The sequence below is a fragment of the Podarcis liolepis genome (assembly GCF_965112155.1).
Source record: "Podarcis liolepis genome assembly, chromosome: 14".
In the NCBI taxonomy this organism is placed as follows: Eukaryota; Metazoa; Chordata; class Lepidosauria; order Squamata; family Lacertidae; genus Podarcis; species Podarcis liolepis.
In genome coordinates, this window is record NC_139569.1 from 11237092 (window position 1) to 11260105 (window position 23014).

General features: G+C 42.6%; 1 protein-coding gene across 2 annotated transcripts in view; it reads left to right on the plus strand.

The window, feature by feature from the left end:
* Positions 1-23014, plus strand: part of OTOA (otoancorin) — a 49520-nt gene that overhangs the window by 17443 nt on the left and 9063 nt on the right. Inside the window, exons 12-27 of one of the 2 annotated variants that reach the window (XM_083474165.1) lie at positions 400-506; positions 1106-1245; positions 2816-2939; positions 3836-4051; positions 4300-4467; positions 6194-6334; positions 7179-7234; positions 7863-7980; positions 8719-8792; positions 10176-10311; positions 10917-11107; positions 11876-11969; positions 13081-13213; positions 15974-16167; positions 19303-19458; positions 21559-21701. In XM_083474165.1, the coding sequence (XP_083330291.1) occupies positions 400-506; positions 1106-1245; positions 2816-2939; positions 3836-4051; positions 4300-4467; positions 6194-6334; positions 7179-7234; positions 7863-7980; positions 8719-8792; positions 10176-10311; positions 10917-11107; positions 11876-11969; positions 13081-13213; positions 15974-16167; positions 19303-19458; positions 21559-21701 (2191 nt within the window). The remainder of the gene's footprint in view (positions 1-399; positions 507-1105; positions 1246-2815; positions 2940-3835; positions 4052-4299; positions 4468-6193; positions 6335-7178; positions 7235-7862; positions 7981-8718; positions 8793-10175; positions 10312-10916; positions 11108-11875; positions 11970-13080; positions 13214-15973; positions 16168-19302; positions 19459-21558; positions 21702-23014) is intronic. The other variant, XM_083474166.1, reaches the window with a different exon arrangement.

A 23014-nucleotide genomic window follows, 5' to 3' on the forward strand; every position in this document is an offset into this window, starting at 1 on the left:
GGACATATAAAGGGCTCCACTACCTTCAGTAAGTAAGATCTCCTCATCAAACCTAATTCCGGCCCTGATCCCCATGCACAAGAGTGTCTGGCGGGTATCAGCAGGCTTGTTGTGGGAGTGAGGACCCCAAGGTTTGCAAAAGTACAATAAATTTTCTCCCCCCAACAAATCAGAGGGAAACTGAATAGGTTATGCACAGCAGTTGCAAAATGTTTACTGACAGCTGGCCAGAAAACTGGGAGGAGAGGGCACTGAACATGGCATGACTGGCTGGCTGGCTAGAGCCCTGAATAGAAGCACTTTTCACTGTAACATTTTGTTGCAAGGCCAACTTGTTCGTTTATAGTAGTAATGATGCTCACTTGGCTATGAGCATATTTTCTTTTGTGGTGTCCCCAGAACCGGAGAATTCTACTTCGTGGGTCAGTGCAGACAACCTGTGGATCCTAGGAAGATATATGGTTCACCTCCCACTGGAAGAAATCACAAAAATTAACCCTAATGAAGTAAGTAATGATGAAGTACTCACCTGAATATTGGTTTTGGAATATATAAGGCACGGTTGGTGTCATTCTTATGGCTCCAAGTACTACTCTGGATTTCAATCACAGTACCAGTTTGAGTTCTGAGTACACACACAGAGAGAGAAAGAGAGAGAAATATAGATATATCACTCATGAAAGAAAGCAAGATTCTAGCAGTAATCAAATCCACAGAACTGTAATGATCTTTACTTTTAAAAAAACAGTTCCTGAAGTTATAATAGGTCAAAACTGGCTCTCACACACTTTCATTGTTTAATAAAACAAACATTGAACAAAAGTAAGATCTCCTTAGGAAAACAAAATATAAATGTAGATATTTTATTTTTATTATTAAAAACAGTGTTCTGTTTAGAACACATAAGTTGTTAAATCCAATTAGCCAAGACAACAGGTCTTATCAAGAGCATTCTAAAATGCAAGACTCTTCTTTGCTGGCCAGAGATTGAGGGAAATGGGAGCAGTGGAGGGGATGTAGATAGGTATCATATGGAATATGAACATTTAGTGTATACTGCTGAGTTCAGTCCTGATAACACACCTTTAATCTCTCTTCTAATTAGATGAGATTGTTCATCAGTTATGACAATGCAACAAAACAGCTTGATACCGTGTATGATATCACACCGGATCTTTCGCTGGCTTTCTTGGAAAGAATAAATGCATCAGGATTTGATATGAGAAACACCTCAACTCTCTATAGGCAAGTCATATTTCTCAAGGTTGTATTTTTTGCAAGTTGAGCATGGTGGTGAGGAGGAGAGAGATGAGGCTAAGTGTTTCAAGGATTGTTATCAAGTCATGGAAAAACTGTTCTCTTCTGGACCCCACAGTGCTATATGATGGGTCCTCTTATTTTTATTTTATTTCATAAAATCTCTACACTGCTTGACTGTAAACAACAACAGCAGAAACCTCAACATATTTTACAAAAAAACAAGAAAATAAAGAAAAAAATGCAACAGTACTTTCAAACATACAAAAGTTAAAATACTAAGAATATAATTACCTCAACTTTCTAAGCACCTGGGTAGGCTTGTCTAAAGAAGAATTTGTTTTTAGCAAGTGCCGAAAAGCGTACAGTGGTACCTCGGGTTACATACACTTCAGGTTACACACTCCGCTAACCCAGAAATAGTGCTTCAGGTTAAGAACTTTGCTTCAGGATGAGAACAGAAATCATGCTCTGGTGGCGCAGCAGCAGCAGCAGGAGGCCCCATTAGCTAAAGTGGTGCTTCAGGTTAAGAACAGTTTCAGGTTAAGAACAGACCTCCGGAACGAATTAAGTACTTAACCTGAGGTACCACTGTACAGTGAAGGCACCTGGTTGATATCAATAGGGATTTTCAAGTGTAGGTGCTGCCACACTAAATGATTGAGTTCTTACAAATGTGGAATGGGTATTATGTGGTATCTGTGGTGGTGCCAGTTCTTCTACTCAAAGAGATCAAGTGGCCGCATGTGGGGTAAGGTCATTTCATAGGTAAACTGGTCCTAAGTTGTCAAGGACTTTGTATAATAATGTGGGAGAGCATTCAACCAGCCAATTGTCCCCTGCTATATGTCCTGAAGTGGTACAGTCTCAGAAGGGCTGTGTCATGTGATTTTTCTGGACATGTAATTTGATTCAAAATAATTTGCTTTGATTGGTTGCCTGATATAACAGTACCACTTATATACAGTGCGCTTAGAGTATGGAAGGCACGTTGTGTGTATTATACCCTCTTATGAGCCTTAAAGGTAAAGGTAAAGGTACCGCTGACCGTTAGGTCCAGTCGCGGACAACTCTGGGGTTGCGGCGCTCATATCCCTCTATAGGCCAAGAGAGCCGGTGTTTGTCCACAGACAGTTTCCGGGTCATGTGTCCAGCATGACTAAGCCGCTTCTGGTGAACCAGAGCAGTGCACGGAAACGCCTCTTACCTTCCCGCTGGAGCGGTACCTATTTATCTACTTGCACTTTGACGTGCTTTTGAACTGCTAGGTTGGCAGGAGCAGGGACCGAGCAACGGGAGCTCACCCTGTCGTGGGGATTCGAACCGCTGACCTTCTGATCGGCAAGCCCTAGGCTCAGTGGTTTAGACCACAGTGCCACCCGCTGTTGTATGAGCCTTACAACAACTCTAAAAGAGAGGGAAGCATTATAAACCCCCTAGGACTTTCTGGTTTATAACTCAGTCTCTTAACCACTGCCCTATGCTACCCAGCTGCACTGTAGTGATGGGCATTCAGTAGGGAAAGCCTGCCAACTCACTTCCACATTCTTTCATGCAGGTTAGGCTTGTTGGTTTGTTTTTACAATAGCCTGGAACAGATGGGTGCCAATGTGGCCCGGGTACTGCTTCATCAAATGATTAAATGTAACCAGCTGAGGGGTTTCCAGGCTGATGTTCAGAAGGTGGGTATAGACTTTATTCTTGCTAGAATGATTGCATCACTTTGGAAGTGACAGAAATTTGAGTTTAGTGTCATGTCATGATAGCCAGCCTGCTGGTCATTTGGTTCTGTAAAAGACTGTCCACTCGGGCACCTGAGAATTTTGGTGGCACAGGGTTTCGAAGGACATGGAGCACCATGCCCAGCCATGATAGCTGCCGGCAAACCAAGAATCCACCCAACAAACTGCCTAGGTTGTTACATCTCTTTCCAATTCCCTCTTGGATTTAGAATAGTATATCCTTGGATATTGTCACAGATCTTCCCCTACCAGGTGGGCACAGTACATTCCTGGTAGTGGTGGACTTGCTTGCAAAAACGGCCCATTTCATATCTTGCGCCCTGTCCACCAAGTAAATAGCTCACTTGTTTATCAAGCATGTATTCCACCTACATAGGCTGTCAGAAAGTATTGTGTCTGATTGAGGTTCCCAGTTTACTACATGGTTCTGGCATAGCTGCTTCCATTCTACTGGATGTAGATCTTCTGCTCTCCATAGCATATCACCAACAAACCAATGGCCAGACCGAATGTACCAACACTACTCTGGAGCAATATCTCTGCTGCTCCATTAATTACTAGCAAGATAACTGGGTAGATCTATTCTCACTTGTGTAGTTTGCCTACAAGAACGCCTAGCACTCTTCCACACGGCAAACATTCTTTTTTGCTAACTACAGCTGCTGTGGTTCAATGTGGTGTGCAACCCAGGCCTTTATGTGTTTATAACTGTTAAGAATGTCTGTTTAGCAAGCGTTGCTATTGATCAGAGAAACAAAGGAAAGTTAGCCTCAGAAAGCATACATGTTTTAGCTTCTGATCAGTTCTTTAACACACTTTTTAAAAAACTGTTTCAGCTCAAATCCCAACTTCTTGACATTGCCATGCAAAATCAGACGTTGAACGACACTCTTGGGTCACTCTCGGACGCAGTTGTGGGACTAACTATCAGCCAGTTGGAGTCTCTCTCACCTGAGGCTGTGCACAATGCTATTCCAACCTTAAACCAAGTCTCTGGATGGGCCAAAAGCCAGATCATGATTTTATCCAGCAAATACCTGATGTATGAAAAGGTACTTTGGGGGATGTTGCTGTAAAATGAATCTAAAATGAACTATTCAGAACTGCTCTGCATTGTACCCAGGCAATGCCAGGTAAAAGACTGCTAGTACAATATAAAGTGCAAGTGGCTCAAAAGCCTTCTGCCCATGATATGCAAAAACAACCTTGGAGATTTTACATATAACCTATGCATACTGTCCAAATGCAGTCTTATACTCTGTTAATCGGCTGCTGTGCATTTATTTTGTTCTTCATGCAGGCTTTGTCGTTTCATAATATAAGTCAAATGGGTGCTTTGGCGACTGGGATCAGCACCCAGGCGTTCCACAACATGAGTCCCAAAGAGCTCTCTCAGGTTGTCAGAGGCGCACTGGCGCAACGTGCATCAGATTTGTCACCAGCACAGCACCAAGGGATCCTCCGGAAGGTATTTGCAGATCTTTGTGTGGGAGGAGTAGAGTTGGGGGAGAAATCCAGTTCACCTGACATTTCGCACGTGGGTTCGCACTTTCCAAAATGATACCCCATGGGTAGGCAAACTAAGGCCCGTGGGCCGGATGCGGCCCAATCGCCTTCTAAATCCAGCCCACGGACGGTCCAGGAATCAGTGTGTTTTTACATGAGGAGAATGTGTCCTTTTATTTAAAATGCATCTCTGGGTTATTTGTGGGGCATAGGAATTCATTCATTCTTCCCCCCCCCCCAAAAAAAAATATAGTCCGGCCCCCCACAAGGTCTGAGGGACAGTGGACTGGCCCCCTGCTGAAAAAGTTTGCTGAGCCTTCATACACAAACAGAAACGCGGGTATCCTTTCTGTCTGAATTTTGTGATGCAGTTCTCTAACCCAAAAAAGGGGATAAAATTATTGTTGTTTTTCGTTGTTGAATTTATATACTGTCCTACCTCCTGAGGGAACAAACATATCCACATTATTATTATTATTATTATTATTATTATTATTATTATTATTATTATTAAAAAAATCTAAAACAGGTAAAACATTCCATAAACAGTTTCAATTAAAGTTCTCAAGACTTTATCAGCGAGGAGCTTATCAGTGAGAATCCTATAGGCCTCCAGATGTTGTTGACTTCCACCTCACAGCCAGGATGATGTCAGTTGTAGTCCAGAACATCTTGAGATTCCTCTCGCCTGGCACAGAGCATGGCTACAGGTTGTGGCCAGGTGAAAGAATGCAAACATTTCCTACTATTCAGGACAAGCTTTTGGATTAATAAAGCTGTGCAGGTTTGCTGCACAGGTAATTGACATTTTGGTTCTCTTGTTTGGAATGTGTGCATTTTTAAAAGAAATGTGTTGATTTTTCTGTCTTTTGATAATTTGATTATGTATACCCCTAATAACTCCCAGCACCCTTAACAAAGCCAGTGTGGTGTAGTGGTTAGGAGCGGTAGACTCGTAATCTGGTGAACTGGGTTCGCTTCCCCGCTCCTCCACATGCAGCTGCTGGGTGACCTTGGGCTAGTTACACTTCTCTGAAGTCTCTCAGCCCCACTCACCTCACATTATGTTTGTTGTGGGGGAGAAAGGGAAAAGGAGATTGTTAGCCGCTTTGAGACTCCTTCAGGTAGTGATAAAGCGGGATATCAAATCCAAACTCTTCTCTTCTTCTTCTGCTATTCCTAGGATTCTTTGGTGGAAAGCACGACTGTTTAAAATGGTACGATATTGCTGTAATTGTATATTTGCAGATGGGGCCTAGGTCCCACTGAGTTCAGTCAGAAGAACTTCCAAATAAGCTATACCTTGTACTGTTGCCTTTGGGTTTGGGGCAAACTCTGAGGGAGCTGCAGCTGTTCAGTTAAAGCAAGTGATGTAAACTGGGATAAGACACTGTGGAGAATTTGCCACCGCAAGAAAATCGCCACCATCTTGGATGGCTTTAAAAGAAGTTTTGAGGATTCATAAAGTTATCAAAGGCAACTAGCCATGGTGGCTATGTTCTACCCCCACTTTTGGAGGTAGTAACACTTCTGAACACCACTTGTTGGTGGGCAGAGCACTGGTGTGCTTTCGGGATTCCCACAGGCATCTGGTTGGCCACTGTGAGAACATGATGCTGGACTGGAACAGCCATTGGCCTGATTCATCAGGACTCGTCTTAGCATTGCCTCTTGTGCTTCTTCTGTAGATGATCGAATCCACGGAGCTGATATCAGTGATTGCCGATATGCAAGGGGCCTTTTTTAAAGAGGTGTCACTTGTTACTTTATGGATGGTGGAAGGACTGAACTCTTCACTGGTGAAAGACAAAGAATTAAGGCCAAGTCAGGTAACTAACAACACAAATATCTCTCAGGTATCCCCAGGGCCGGATTTAGGTTTGATGAGGCCCTAAGCTACTGACGGTAGCCCTTTATATGTCCAGCTGTCCTTTGTCAACAACAAATTGTCACTCTTTTTTGTGTTGAATATATGCTATATGGCAGGCATAGGCAAACTCTGGCCCTCCAGATGTTTGGGACTACAATTCCCATCATCCCTGACCACTGGTTCTGTTAGCTAGGAATGATGGGAATTGTAGTCCCAAACATCTGGAGGGCCGGAGTTTGCTTTGCATGCTATATGGTAATCTATGGTCCTAATAGGTATCTAAAGCCATTTGCACATGCTGTCATGCAACCAGTCCATGCAGAATGTAGGCACCCTATATATAGAAATGAGCAAACCAGTGATATTTTAGGGAGCAGGCTAGCAGGCGGGGTCCATTACTTACTTCATAGGAGCCTACACAACACAAAACACTGTTGTTGTATGTAGGTTTTATTTTATTTGTTTTTTATCTTATTTTTTTGAAATGTACATTCAGGTTTTTTCCCTTTAAATTTTTTGGGGGCCCTAAGCTATAGCTTGTTTAGCTTATATGTAAATCCGGCACTGGGTATTCTGAAGTGCAGACCAGGTATGCAGAAAAATCCCAAAGCAGCCTGGCAAAAACCTGCAAGCTTCTGGGAGGTACTGAATGTCACGATGTCAGCTAAGTATAGCAAGGGAAGAAAACTGAAGTTGGGAGAGGAGACTGAAGTGATGAAAATGAGCATTCCTTTAGGGACTGGGGATGCCCTGCAGCTAATTTGATTTCAGTACTTTCATTTCAATTTATAATTTCATTTCAGGCCTTGTTTCTGTATGAATTGTTGTCAAAGAAAACCCCTCCTCCTGACCTCTTAAGGTATGAGTGCAAATTTCACACTGACCCTTACCTTTCCATCCTTATGGTGCCACAATTGCAAGTATTATTATTGCTCTTTTGAGGTTCAGATGCCTGAAATTTCTATAGGCAGAGCATCACCATGGAAGTAACAGCACGCAGGAAGCAATTTTCCCTTTGTTCGTCCCACACCATTCAAGTGCATTTAACTGTTAATTTACAAACCACAAAAAAGTCCAATTTTTAAAACGTGGATTTGTTGAGTTGGGCAACAGAGCACTTTAATGTATTTTTTTAATAAGTGCTTTTTTTCTGGGGGTACACAGGGGTATGCATACCTCTAAATATTTTGTGAATCTAAGTTTGGCCTCATTGAGGGGCAGTATTTCAATATGATTAGGAAAATGAGAGTACCCCTAAACATTTTTTTTCAGAAAAAAGCACTAATTTTAATTACCCAACCTAAATTTACGCTATGCACTTCAGTCCCATCTGCAAAATAAAGATGGTCTGGATACACTTCTCGGCACACTTCCTGAATGTTATGGGACTTACATATGAGTAGACATACATAGAATTGCACTGTAAAACGTGCCAAGTCATGTTGGGTCTTATAATTACTTAACTATCTATGCTTTCTTCAAATCAGCATCAGCCAATTGGTCAAAGGAGTAACATGCAGTCAGCTTGAGAGTATGAGCACAGTCTCTTTTTTAAACACATTCAAAGTTTTTGAAAAGAATCTTCATCTGCTGTCGCCATATCAGGTAAAATTGTGAAAGCACCGTAATGATTATTCTGTGTTCAACAGAAGCTAGCGCCAGGGTGGGTGGGTCTATTTCAGGCCAACACCACCTTCTAAAGCTTTTACCATAATTCTGTTACGTTTCTGCATTACTCTGAGATTTATTTATTTTTTTAATGCCCTCAAAATATTGTTTATATGTTTGCCTTCTTTCAAAATATATTTGAATATGGAATTCAAATAGATTTTGAAAGAAGTACACAATTTGGTGTGCTTAAACGGACAAGAATCGTGTTGCAACAATAAAAGGAATGCAAAAATCTGGTGGATAGCCAAATTTGGGTTTTGCACACTAGTCTAATTGTGCTTCCAAGTGGGACTTAATTTGCAAGTGAGTCATTGAGAAGTTGCAAACCAGTCATTGGCCACAGTTTGTATATGGATGTGTGACTTTGGCTGGTATGTTATGTGGATGTGGTGTCATGTTATATTATGGGGGTCTGGTCTTATGACCCACATCTTCATAGCAGCACATCTACACATATGTGGATGTTGTGTTATGTGCTGCTATGTTATGTGGATGTCATTAAGTGCTGTTATGTTACGTTGCATGAAGGTGTGGTATGGATAGGTACATCTGGATATTGTCCGGAAGTTATGAGCAACGAACCTATCAAGGATTATAGCTGCTGCTGCTTTTTCCATTGCTCCTCGACAATCACATATAGCTAAAAATGATTTAAGGATGTCTTTTTTGCAGATCAATTATCTGGCTTGGAAATTTTGGATACTCTCCAATGCATCTGTGCCTCCCTATCTCTTATCAGTGCTTCCGTAAGTTCTCTCTCATGCACGCCTATTTTAATAAAAAGCAAAGGTACCCTTGTTGGTCCATTAAAAAGCAAAAACACAGGGTTGTTGTGGGGGGTTAAATGAGGTGCGGGAGAGCCATGTATGCCACCTTGAGATTCTAGGGGGGAAAGTTGGGATATAAATGGACCACAAGCTTAACATGAGTCAACGGTGTGATGCAACAGTAAAAAAAAGCTAACACTATTCTAGGCTGCATCAATAGAAGTATAGTGTCCAGATCAAGGGAGGTAATAGTACCACTCTATTCTGCCTTGGTCAGACCACACCTGGAGTCCTGTGTCCAGTTTTGGTTGCCACAATTTAAGAAGGATGTTGACAAGCTGGAAGGTGTGCAGAGGAGGGCAAACAAGATGATCAGGGGTCTGGAAACTAAGCCTTATGAGGAACACTTGAAGGAGCTGGGTATGTTTAGCCTGGAAAAGAGGAGACTGAGAGGAGATATGATAGCCATCTTCAAATATTTTAAGGGCTGTCATATGGAAGAGGAAGTGTGCTTGTTTTCTCCTGCTCTTGAGGGTAGTACTCAAGGCAACTGCTTCAAGTTAAAAGAAAGGAGATTCTGACTACACATTCGGAAAAAACTTTCTGACAGTAAGAGCTCTTTGGCAGTGGAACAGACTCCCACGAGAGGTGGTGAACTCTCCTTCCTTGGGGGTTTTTAAGCAGAGGTGGATGGTCATCTGCCATGGATGCTTTGGCTGACATTCCTGCCTTGCAGGGGGTTGGACTAGATGACCTTTGGGGGTACCTTCCAACTCTACAGTTCTGTGTAGAGTTCTATGAAATGCAATAAATGAATGAATGATAAATAGTTCCAAGATGGCAATGGCAGACTGAAAGAAAATACCTCTCAGATGCTATAGATTTCAGGTTACGCTCATAGGATTCTGGGATAAAGAAGAAATGGCTGCTCTACATCTATAAGAGTGTGTAACCTTTGCTTGTCACTCAGATCTGTCCCACACATTAAAGAAACACAAAGGCTCCTGGATAGACAGAGAACAGAAATAAAGATTTCTGCTGCCTGCTGTGAAGCCACAATCCTATATATCTACATACACACCGGGGTAGGGAAAACCTGTTGCCCTCCATGTGTTGCCGGACTCCATCTCCCATCATGCCCAGTCAGCATCACCAATGGCTAAGATTGATGGGAGATGCAGTCCAACAACATCTGGCGGAACCAGACATTCTTCATTTCTGGGCCATAAGAACCCAATGTATGTCATACAGTGCCCTTCAAGGGAAAAGTGGGATACGCTGCTAAATGAATTTTAGTATGTAGTGCTCTAAAGATCCTAGTTTCTTCTTCCCCAAAACCGATATTTTAAATCTTTCCTCTAGTGCTGAGTATCTGGAATCCATTTCAGGACCTCTCTGTGCCCCTTTTGTGACCAGCCTGGGGAAGCTTGAACTTGACCGTCTTGTTTCAAATAGGGAGAAGAAACAAGCAATTCTGCAAAAAGTGCAAGACTGCCTGGTAAGAATATGACACTATTTTGTTTCGTTAAAATGTGTACGTCCCACTTTGGGGTCCGCACAGGCTCTCCAAGTCTTTTATGGGCAACCCCATACAAAATAACAATTTAAAAAACATAATATAGTGGTACCTCAGGTTACATATACTTCAGGTTACATACGCTTCAGGTTACACACTCCGCTAACCCAGAAATAGTGCCTCAGGTTAAGAACTTTGCTTCAGGATGAGAACAGAAATCGTGCTCCGGCGGCACGGCAGCAGCAGGAGGCCCCATTACCTAAAGTGGTGCTTCAGGTTAAGAACAGTTTCAGGTTAAGTACGGACCTCCGGAACAAATTAAGTACTTAACCCGAGGTACCACTGTATACAAAACAACCCAAACTAGCTCACTGAAGCAGCAGCAAGCCAAACAAGAAAGAAAACCAGGAATGAAACTGGGGAAAAGGAACTCAACATAATACCCAGAGGAAATAAACCCTTAGGTTTTCTTAACTGTTTTTAATGGTTGTTTTCTCTATGTTTTTAGCGGTTCTTCAGAACTCATTCCATCTTTTGCTTGATCAAAATCGCACACGCAAACCCCAGCACTGATTTCTTTATTTCAGAACGGCTCGGCCATCGATGAATATGACATCGACTTGCTTGGAAATCTCATTTGCCATCTACCCCCAGAGTTTATTTGTGAGGGAATCTCGCAGGAAGCGATGGCAACAGCCCTTCACCAGTTCGGACTATGCCATCATCTCAGCGATGATCAGAAGACAGAAATCAAGCACAGACTTATTGAATTGCATGGGTAAGAGAATAATCTGCGAGGGTTTTGCTCTGAATCTTCGTGTAAAGGTAAAGGGATCCCTGACCATTAGGTCCAGTCGTGACCGACTCTGGGGTTGTGGCACTCATCTCGCTTTATTGGCCGAGGGAGCCGGCGTACAGCTTCCAGGTCATGTGGCCAGCATGACTAAGCCGCTTCTGGCGAACCAGAGCAGTGCACGGAAACGCCGTTTACCTTCCCGCCGGAGCGGTACCTATTTATCTACTTGCACTTTGACGTGCTTTCGAACTGCTAGGTTGGCAGGAGCAGGGACCGAGCAACGGGAGCTCACCCCGTCGCGGGAATTCGAACCGCCGACCTTCTGATCGGCAAGTCCTAGGCTCTGTGGTTTAACCCACAGCACCACCCGCGTCCCGAATCTTCGTGTAGCAGCATATAAATCAGTCTGACACTTAAAAAAAATTAATTCTGTTGTATTCATTTAACAACACACAGTATATAACCATTAATGACAAAGGACTTTCACCTTAAAGTTGATCACTTTCTTCAATCAGGACACAGGAGAATCTCACAATTTACAGTAGAGGCATGCGGGGAAGTGGTATCCATAGAACACATGTCTAAGTAATAATTTTAAAAGATCTTATGTAAAGAAAGCAACAAAAGGGCATTTTTACATAGCTATTGGCTGTGTTCCAGCATATGGATTTTATTGGTACATTTGCTACATCATTGTGGCACGCTCTGAGATTTCTTTGTTCACATCATATTCCAAAATGTATTTCCAAGTTCCCCAAGAAACTGGACAGCTGAAACCACGCGGGACGTTGGATCATTCATAGCCCTTTTGCCAAAAGCTGAATTAAACATCCTCGTGGAAAAGGTACTCTCAGAATTCTTGCTGGGGTGTGTTTGGAGTGCTTCTGTTCTCAATTCCAGCTAGCCAGTGACAACCTTTTCCAGGATATGCCATTCCATTCCCCCTCCCCTCTACTTTTCATCCCCTTCCCCAACAGGCAGTGTTCTATAGCCACTGAGCAAGTTCTATCCTCAATGGGCTGTTTGAGTCCCACCCCCCCATACTTCAGAAAACCTTGGGGTTTCACCCAAGGGTGCTACTTCCTTTGACAAAACTTTGTCACACACTTGTGTTTCAGTTGTGCCATTTTGGCTTCCGAAGGACCCACACTCAGATGAGTTCACTTAATAGTATATATAGAGTCCTTGCAAGATGCAACATTTGCCTTGAAAATAAAAAATACTTGCCTTTTTATTGTAATAAAATGATACCTAGTGCAGAGAGAGCGGATAGAGGTATGTACTGTATTTTTTGCTCTATAAGACTCACTTTTTCCCTCCTAAAAAGTAAGGGGAAATGTGTGTGCATCTTATGGAGCGAATCCAGGCTGCGCAGCTATCCCAGAAGCCAGAACAGCAAGAGGGATTGCTGCTTTCACTACGCAGCAATCCCTCTTGCTGTTCCAGCTTCTGAGATTCAGAAAAAAAACATTCTTGTTTTCCTCCTCCAAAAACTAGGTGCGTCTTGTGGTCTAGTGCATCTTATAGAGCGAAAAATACGGTAGTTCTCTCTCTCTCTCTCTCTCTCTCTCTCTCTCTCTCTCTCTCTCTCTCTCTCTCTTTTGAACTACATTAGAACTTGTGGGAAATGAGTGGGCAATAGATTTGGGATTGACAGTAAGGAATTGCTGCTTCCCATAGCACATCATTTATTTGTGGAATTCACTGAAATTGGATGTCGTGAGGGCGGCTGACTTAGATGGTTTTAAAAGGGGGTCAGACAAATTCATGGCTATTAATCATGACAAGCTGGACCTGCAACAAAATGTTGCAGCATATTGCTATCTAGGGTGGCCTAATGCAAAAGAAGACAGGGCTCCTTCACCTTTCATAGTTGGCAGAATATGTTGTTTCGGCCAGTGCACCTTGCATGATAATAATAACCATCTTTAGTTTGTCCTTCCCTCTCCTTAAAGTTTCCTGATATCATCTCGGAAATAGCATCAAAGACGACTGGGCCAGTTCTGCCAACTGGGGAGCTGCTCTTGGCTCAATTTGAATCTATCCGCAACTCCAGCATCCCAGGGACAACACCTGATTTGACTTCTGGTAGGTAGAATGCACTCCTGGCTTTGTATAGCAGAAAAAAATGCTGCTGAGTTTGGCTTCTTTTGTCTATTGTCTCAAATGAATATTTATACAGTGGTACCTTGGTTCTCAAACTTAATCCATTCCAGAAGTCCGTTCCAAAACCAAAGCGTTCAAAAACCAAGGCACACTTTCCCATAGAAAATAATGCAAAAAACAACAACCCCTAAAACAGCAATTGAACATGGATTTTACTATCTAACAAGACAATTGATCCATAAAATGAAAGCAATAAACAATGTACTGCAGTCACACAATCAACCAATCAGTAGCTGAATTGGGTGCCACACAGTCACAAAAACAAAAAAAGAGCCACAAAAACAAAAACACAAAATAAATAGTGAAAACAGACAGACCTCAGCGTAACATTCAAAACAGAAGTGTGGCGCTCAGAACAGGAGCATAACACTCAAAATGGAGCATGTTCGGCTTCCGAAAAAAGTTCACAAACTGGAACACACACTTCTGGGTTTGCAGTGTTTAGGTTCCAAGTTGTTTGAGTACCAAGGCATTTGAGAACCAAGGTACCACTGTACTAGATTTCATAAAGAAAAACAGCAAGCAAGGAGAAGTGGCTCACCAGGTGGGGTGAAGCTGCAGTATTGGCCTCCCAGCACGTGGGGTGCTGTTGCTTACTGAGAGGGGTGAGACAGCAGGCAGGTCAGTGAGAAACCAACACTGACAAATTTGTCCATCCTTGCCTCTTCATGTGTATTGTTTACATCAAAGAGAGAGGATGTGGAGTAAACCCCCTTTTGCTTCTAAAAATGTGAAGCTATTCCAGTTTGACAGATGATGAATGGATTTTTGCTAGTACGACATCCGATTTACTGTTTGTTTATTATTGACCCTCCCTCCATTGGCCCAGCAGACACAATCTTGTTAGAATGTTTTGCTGGCTTCTGTAGTTCTGTTTGATTGAAGCAAATCCTTCCTTTCGCTTCCGTTCCAAGTACAAATCTCTTTGGTACATCCTCGCTGTAATTTGCTTAGTGGGGGAAAACTCGGCTCCTAATCAGCATCTGTGATGTTCTACTTTATTACAGAAGATAACCCAATGCAAAGTTGCTTTCTTTTTTAGTTAAAATTGCAAAGCCACACTTTTCTAAGGGCTCGGACAGTTGTTAACCGATTTTTTTTTTAAGATGTTGGCTGATGCATCCCAGTAAGTGCTAGTGCTTGGAAGCTTTTTAAGTTCAAGGGCCACATTCCCTTAAGGGCAAGCTTCTGGGGGCCATATACAAGTGGTGGGTGAGACCAGAGGCAAAAGTGAGTGGAGAAAGGAATGCAAATGTTACCTTTTTACAGTAGCCCAGTTTTTACACACACACACACACACACACACACACACACACACTTCTTTATCTTCCATGCATGCAAGCATTATCAGAGTATAAGGACACGTTTCCAGCCAGGCAAAAATGTTGAAGTACATTACAAAGCTGGACCACCGAAGGGTGTGGCTTGGAGAGAGGGTATATTGCAGTTACTAATATTGCACTTTTGGAAGCATTAGGATAAATGAAAACTGACTCTCCTTGAAATACGTAAAAATTGTCCAGTCTAAAAAAATATGGTTCAAAAGCTTTACTAACGGAACTTGTTCCAAAACACTCAGAATGACGTCACATCCAAATAGTTGCATCATATCATGTGCTTGTCCAAGCACAGGTACAGCATCTTAGAAATATGAAATTACTTCATCCAGAACTGAAAAACCAAAGCTCTGTCCCTCTACACACAGCCTGCATTCCAGCCTGAGGCTGTGTTCCTGGAGAGGGAGTCATTAGCACAGAACAAAGACTGACTTTAGATCAAATGAGAAAGATATTCAGTTGCAAATCTCCATTTTGTGTGAGTTGAACACCTCATGACAGAGGAGCAGAGATAGGTACATTCTTAGTTAATTATCAGTTGTAAGGGTCTCTGCTGCCCTTGCTTAGCTTCAATCACTCCTGCCGCCTTGCCCCTGTGGTTGAGGGGGCCAGGGTTGAGCCGGATCAGCATGCCATGCGTGCACCCCCTCCTAAGCATGCACGCATGACATTAGCATGCCCTGCAGTGCGCTCGCATACCCCATTGCATGCTGATGTCCCTTGCGCATGACGCAGTGTCACTTGCGCACAGCTACCACAGAACCTTGAGGGGGCCCAGCCCCTTATTTAAATTTTCCAGGGGGCTGGCCCCCTAGCTCCCCTCCTGCTTAGCATGCCTGGCTTCAATGGACTTTTACAATGTTACACCTTGTGCAAAACACATACAAAGTTATTTTCCATTTCAATGTACAATTATACTTAATGGTTTGGTCTGGGGAGAATCCCAAGGGCCAGGTAGGGAAGCCTGAAGGGCCAAATTTCCCCCTAGGCCAGAGGTCTCCCATTCCTGGCCTAAGCTATCTCGGCCTAACTTATTCAATGTAGGCAATAGCTGTAATCCAAATGCGCTTGGGATATCCAAGGCAAAAACTCTCGCACATGGAGCCCTGTAAGACGAAGTTTAAGGTGATGAGATCCTTTCTCCCACCAGAGAAATAGAAGTGTCAAATGAAACATCTGCACTGTGGTAGTAACCTGCATTGTAATGGAAGTTGTTGCTGCCCCACCCTGCCCAACGTGGCAGTAATCTTGCAAAAGATTAGCATTACGATCTAATTACCGCTTAGCATTACAGTCAATGAGTTTTGGTCGGTGATTAACCTCTCTGCGAATATATCTTCTTCAGTACCAGATTGCGCAGACGTCATGGCACCTTCCTCAGAGGAGATTATGAAATTATCAGAAGCCAACATGTTCTGGTCAGCCCAAGAGCTGGCCTGCATGGATCCGGGCACTTTCGCCAAGACTGTGGAATTCCTTGGCTCTGTGGTCCGTTTCGATACCTCTCAGCTTGCTGCGCTGAAAGAGAAAGCTAAGGAGGTACCTATGAAGCGTTGTTGTTTTTACCAAACTCCCTTAGATGTGCATTTACTTGAGCTTGAGGGTGGTTAGTGGGGTCAAGTGATTCCCGCTTTGAGCAGCAGATGTATCATAAAATACTGTTATATAAAATACTACCAATCTCTGCTGAGCAGCAGCAAGATTCCACGGGGGTTCCTGGCGCTAACCCAGGGTTGTGTTTCCGTTGGAGAAATCGAGGCACACCAGAATCTAGCATCTTTAGGAAATATGATTTATTGGGCACATATTTACGCCTAAACCTTTCAATAGAGGGAGGGTGCAATGGCGCATCGGCCCTCTTTCTCCCTAGGACCACTGTGCCAGGCCTCTGTTTCCCTTTCTCTTAGGTGAAATCCCCAGTGGAGAATGAATCACGAGTGACAGTGGGTTTTTCTTTTGGGAAAAAAGGTTGCAAACAAACTTTATTATAACAGATGTAAGCAAAGAGTTTTGCTTCTTCTTCTTCCACAGAATTGTAACAAACAGTGCTGTTGCTTTTTATTAAAACGTATACTGTCTCAAGTTATACGCTCTATGCTGTTCAGGCTTAAGGTTACTTTCTTTTACACATCTTCCATAGATCAGACTTATCCACACTCACTTCAGGAACTTAGGTTTTTAACTGGTCTGTTTCCCTTACAGACCTCCAAATCCTCCTTGGCCTCAGAATCACTACTACCCCTTTTCTATCAGAGTATTCCCTCTGAGGATCCTTTTTCCTGTGAACATCGTGTGGGGCTGTGTCTTGTCTATTTTTAACAGTGTTCTGTGATTCAGAACCTTAGAGCATACACAGTGGTGCTCCGCAAGACGAATGCCTCGCAAGACGGAAAACTCGCTAGACGAAAGGGTTTTCCGTTTTGGAGGTGCTTCGCAAAACGAATCTCCTATGGGCTTGCTTCGCAAGACGACAATGTCTTGCGAGTTCCTGCTGGTTTTTTTTCCTCCCCCCCTTTTTCTAAGCCGCTAAGCCGCTTATCAGCTGATCCGATCAGCAGATAAGCCGCTAAAAGCCTCTAAAAGCCTCTAAAAGCCTCTAATAGCGCCAATCCGCTAATCCATCAATGGGCTTGCTTCGCAAGACGAAAAAACCGCTAGACGAAGAGAATCACCGAACGGATTCTTTTCGTCTTGCAAGGCACCACTGTACTGAGAGTTCTCGGCTCTCCTCTGCTCTACCACCTGTCAGAACAAACCCTCTTGACAGAATCCCCCTCACAAACCCCATGAATCTCTCCCACAGTCTCTCACTCCCCTCCAAGATTCGTGGGGTCCATAGCAGCAGCCAGCCATCGCTCCCAGTCTCTCGGTGCAGCCTCCTCCAGCCAGTGCCAAGATGGTTCTGCCTCCTTCCTCCTTGTTCCCAGAACACCTTTACATTTCAAAAAGGACATTTTTTCCTGTTACATCACATCCCCCATCACCTTGGCAGCCTCCCAAACCTCCTGTCTCTGTCCACTCCTCGCAGCAGGCAGGGAATGATAGCTTTTTGCATTGCCAATTGCCCTTAATGGCTCTCCGTTGATCCTTAATGGTTTTTCAGTTAGCTAGCCTGGTCTGGAATTTCTTGTCTGGCACAGTTCTGCTGCTTGTATTGTCCCTTCATATCCCAAATATTATCTGAATACCACCGTTTATTCATTTCTGCCATTCCCTAACAGACTCTGGTATCCTAGATCTATGACTTAAGGCCAAACTAGGGCTGGATCTACACACAGGGGGGAAAGCACACTATAAATGTCATAAATTAAATCGTTATAACAAAAGAAAAAGAAAAACTCTATGTAAAACCGTATAGACAAAGTTTTGTGCTCTACAGCGCCATCTGGTGTTGCATGTTTATAACACAGTTCTAGCATAACATGAATAATGTAGCTGAGTCCCAGATGGGGAAGGGCTGTAGCTCAGTGGTAGAACATCTGCCTTGCATGCAGAAGGTCACAAGTTCAATCCCCGGCATCTCCAACAGTTTTTAAAATACTTGTTTCAAAACAGATTACACTCCCATGTGAATTTGGAGTTGCAGGTGTAGGAGAAATTTGCACTAAAATGCTGGTGACTTTTCATGAGGATTTTAATAGATCACAAATTAACATGGAAATGTAGAGAGCTGGATTTAAGGTTGGAAAGATGAGAAACTGAGAGAAACCAACACTGACATATTCACCCATCTCTAACTGGCAGTGTGAAGGTCCTAGATGGGGTGTCCTAATCTTCCTCCTTTGAGGAAACCACAGATTCCCAGGGCTGCACAGTGCTTACAATCTGACAGTTTCCGCTCCCACCCCAATGAAAGAAAAGAAAAAAGCCAGTGGCTGCCACAATTTACATGCGGGGAGGAATGCTGCAACCATAGAACAAGCCAAAGCCACTTCAATCTTAACAGCAAGATTGATCCGATGATTTGCTGTCATGAGTCAAAAGCTGCTTGCTGAGTTTTTTTTTGAAAAAAAATCCTTAGAGGGAGATCTCTCCAGCCCATAGAAATTACCATCAAGATTAGCATGCGCCAGCTGTGCTCAGCTGGAAGATACGTGCTTACTTCTGTAATGTACTAAACCATGCATAATCCTTCAGGCAGCAGGTATTTTTAGCAAAACTACATTGTTAAGCTCAAACCAAAAGACAGCCATAGCTCTGAAATAATTTTTGCAGGAGGAGAACTTGTTTTGTGTTTCTAAATTTATTATTACAGTTTAATATATATATATATATAATACAAAAACAATTATACACGCACACCTCCCCAAATATCAAACAAAAGGGGCATGTGTGCAAAATTGACATGTTAAATTCTTAGTACTTTTCATCGGATATTTCAAAAGAGGTAGATTTCTTGTTATATTCTTAGAATAAATTCCATTAATGTACCATATGTCAACCCAGCAGATAGGAGTAACCGTTGTTTTTATTTTATTTTATTTAATAAGAACGAATGTTACTTGTTTTACCCCCTATGTGTGGCTGTGATCTTTGTTTACTTTATGCCGCATTATTGATTTTAAATGATAATTTGTTTTTAAAAAGTTATCTTTCAAAAAAGTGAGGTGTCACACCTTCTGTCCTTGGAGAATTCCTGGCTAACCCCAATATGTTGTTGTTGTTGTTTTAAAGTCTTGGGGCCCCCTGACAAGCTGGAAGAGCTACCACATAGTTTCCCTTGGGCACATTGCTGCAGTGCTAAATGAGACTGAAATTGGAATGCTGGATTTGGGTTCTATTGATACCGTTGTGGCACTCAGCCAGCAAACAGAATGGAGCCCTACGCAGGTGAGTGTGTCCAATTGGTGAATCCACTGCAGGGTGGTTGCCATCAGTGATGGATTTATGTGTAAGCTAAACAAGCTATAGCAGGGGTCAGCAAACTTTTTCAGCAGGGGGCCGGTCCACTGTCCCTCAGACCTTGTGGGGGGCCGGACTATATTTTGAAGGGGGGAAAAATATGAACGAATTCCTATGCCTCACAAATAACCCAGAGATGCATTTTAAATAAAAAGACACATTCTACTCATGTAAAAACATGCTGATTCCTGGACCACGGGCCGGATTTAGAAGGTGATGGGCCGGATCTGGACCCGGGCCTTAGTTTGCCTACCCATGAGCTATAGATTAGGGCCCCACTCTCTTGGGGGGGCCCCAAAAAAATTTAAGGGAAAAAAACCCTGGATGTACATTTCCAAAATATAAGATAAAAAAAAAAATAAAACCTACCTACAGCAACAGTGTTTTGTTTTGTGTAGGCTCCTATGATGCAAGTAATGGGCCCCGCCTGCTAGCCTGCTCCCTAAAATATCACTGGTTTGCTCATTTACGTATATAGGGTGCCTACATTCTGCCCGGACTGGTTGCATGGCAATATGTACAAATGGCTTTAGATACCTATTAGGTCCATAAATTACCATAGGGCAAATATTCAACACAAAAAACAGTGACGATTTGTTTTTTACAAAGGACAGCTGGACATATAACGGGTCCCATTACCTTCAGTACAGTAGCTTAGGGCCTCATCAAACCTAAATCTAGCCCTGGTTGCCATGTAGAAAAACTGGCAGCAGATTGGGAACGGGGGGGGGGGGGGGGTTGTTGGCTTCTCCTTTGCTGAGCCAGAGATGTTAGCACATTCCTAGCTAGTGGCTCTTCCCACTCTACAGCAGCTCCATGTGGCAGAAAGGGCTGGGAAGGGCGACATTGCAAAATCCCCCACCGCATCCCAAAGGTTCCAGCTTCTAGATCACTTGTTTCATTTTATTGCTTTGATTTAAGAAAGTGTATAGACCACATAAAACAACAGAAACTCCCCAAGCAGTTTATAAAGAACAGTGTACAAAAGTGAATTCCCCCAAGTGTCAGAAAAGTTTATTTATGTGTGAAACAACTGCGGCCCGTGTTTTGTTAGCCCCAAAATGGAAACCGAGCGAGGTCCCAACCAAAGAAGAATGGCAACTTAAGTTGACAGAATATGCACAACTTGCAGGCTTCACATATAGAATAAGAGAACGAGAAGAACATACGTTTAGAGAGGGTTGCAAAATGTTTATTGAATATATGGAAAATAGTTGTCTTAACGCTGGCAGCGTTAAGATAAATTCAACAGTGTGAATATGTTTTGATGGATGTAATAATGGAAAACTGATTGGTATAGTTTTTGTAAAATATGCAGGGATATAAGATATGTAAAGTGAGCCATGGAAAGAGAAGAAGGGAAGTCATTGATATCTTAAGTATGTAAAATGTTTATTTGAAATTGAAAAACAAGCTTACATTTGAAATCTATCAAAATTTGAATAAAACCAGCCATTTTAGAAATAGTAGCACATAATAAAACAACATAATAGAATGCATGTTAAAATTTCGTGCCTAGGTAGGCATTTAAATGGGCACCGAAAATGATACAATGAAGGCGCCTTATGCATATAAATGGGCAAGAAGTTCCAGTGTGTAGATTCTGCTGCATCGAAGGATTGATTCCTTGCAAGTTCGGAATGACCATTATGTGAAACTTGTAAAAGTGCCAGTTCCGCAGATCAAAGGGGTCAAGAAACTATATATTTGGTAAGGCAATCCTTCAAGTAAAGTGGTCCCAGACCTCTGGGACTAGCTTAAAAAGATCCTTTAAGTAAACTGCTTCTTTGCCACGGTGACATCCTATAATTTGATTCATGGACAATATTTGACTAGAACATGCATTGTCAGTTAAAAGAAGTTCTTTTTCACTTTCAGTGTAAAGCCACTTTTATCATTATTTTGTGTGCAAGCATCCTGATTCCATGATAATCAGTTGCATTATAGCTTCCTGGAGTGCAGAGTCTTGTTACCTTCTAATTTAACTGCTTTTAACTGAGTTAGATCTTCGTTGTGTTTGTTTTTCAGGCCAGGTTGATTTTACAGGGCTTTCTGGAAGACTCGGGTCAAGGAATGGACACCCTGAAAAGCTTTGATTTGGCTGGACTAGGCCATAATCTTTGTGCTCTGAACTCCACAGAGATCGAATCTATAAATGCAGTTGAGTTCAGGTACAGCACCACAATTCTTCCATTAACAATGCACTTACGAAAGATAAATTAGAAAAAAGTTAATGTTGCATGGCTTTTATTGTTATCTCTGATTTTATTTTGCATGTTGAGCTAATTTTTTTAAAAAGTTTCTTAGAGACTCTTCATGTAGCAAGCAACTAATAAACTGAATAAATAAATAAATAAATAATATTAACAGTAAAAGCCATAAACTTTTTTTGAGAAATGTTCCTTACCAATAAATAAATAAATAAATAAATAAATAAATAACCCCCAGGCTTACAATAAAGAGTACTAAAACAGAATACAGTTAAAACCAATGTGTGAAATACTAATAGTATTAGCGACAGTAGTAAAAGCATATTAGCTCGAAAGCTAGCAGCTCCGAGGGCCTTCTGGCGGTTCCCTCCCTGTGAGAAGTGAGGTTACAGGGAACCAGGCAGAGGGTCTTCTCGGTAGTGGCGCCTGACCTGTGGAACGCCCTCCCATCAGATGTCAAGGAAATAAACAACTATCTGACTTTTAGAAGACATCTGAAAGCAGCCCTGTTTAGGGAAGTTTTTAATGTTTGGTCGTGTTTTGAATATTCTGTTGGGAGCTGCTCAGAGTGGCTGGGGAAACCCAGCCAGATGAGCGGGGTATGTATGTATGTATGTATGTATGTATGTATAAATAAATAAATAAATAAATAAATATATCATCATTAAGAATCCCTGACAATTAAACATTAAAAGCCTGCTGAGACTAAAAGGTCTTGGGACTACTAGAAATACGTATGTTGTGTGCACCCTGAAGTTCAGGAGAGGACCTCTTCACGCAACAGAGAACTGAATTATGGATTTTGCTCCAACAACAAGCAGTGATGGCCACCAACTTGGATAACTTTAAAAGATGATTTGACAAATCCGTGGAGGACAAGGCTAACAGCCATGTTGTGTATTGTTCTACCTCTATTGTGGCAGGCAGTCTGCCTCCCATTGCCAGTTTCTGCAAATCACAAGCGAGGGAGAGGACTGTGGCACTCAAGTCTTGCTTATGAGCTTCCCACTGAGGCATCTGACTGACCACTGTGAGAGCAGGATTCAGGACTAGATGGGCCATTGGCTTGACCCAACAGGACTAGGGTTGCCAGACCTCCAGTCTCGCCTGAAGTCTCCAGGTTTGGCTGGTCCCCTCCAAGTGATGGATGGCGAGCTTGAATCTACAGGTGGGCAAGATTCCCTTCGAAGCTTCAGCCCAGCAGGGGCTGGCTGCAAATGATAGCATAGGTACACTTTGGGGTGTCTGCCTTCCTCTGTTCCCTTCTCTCAATT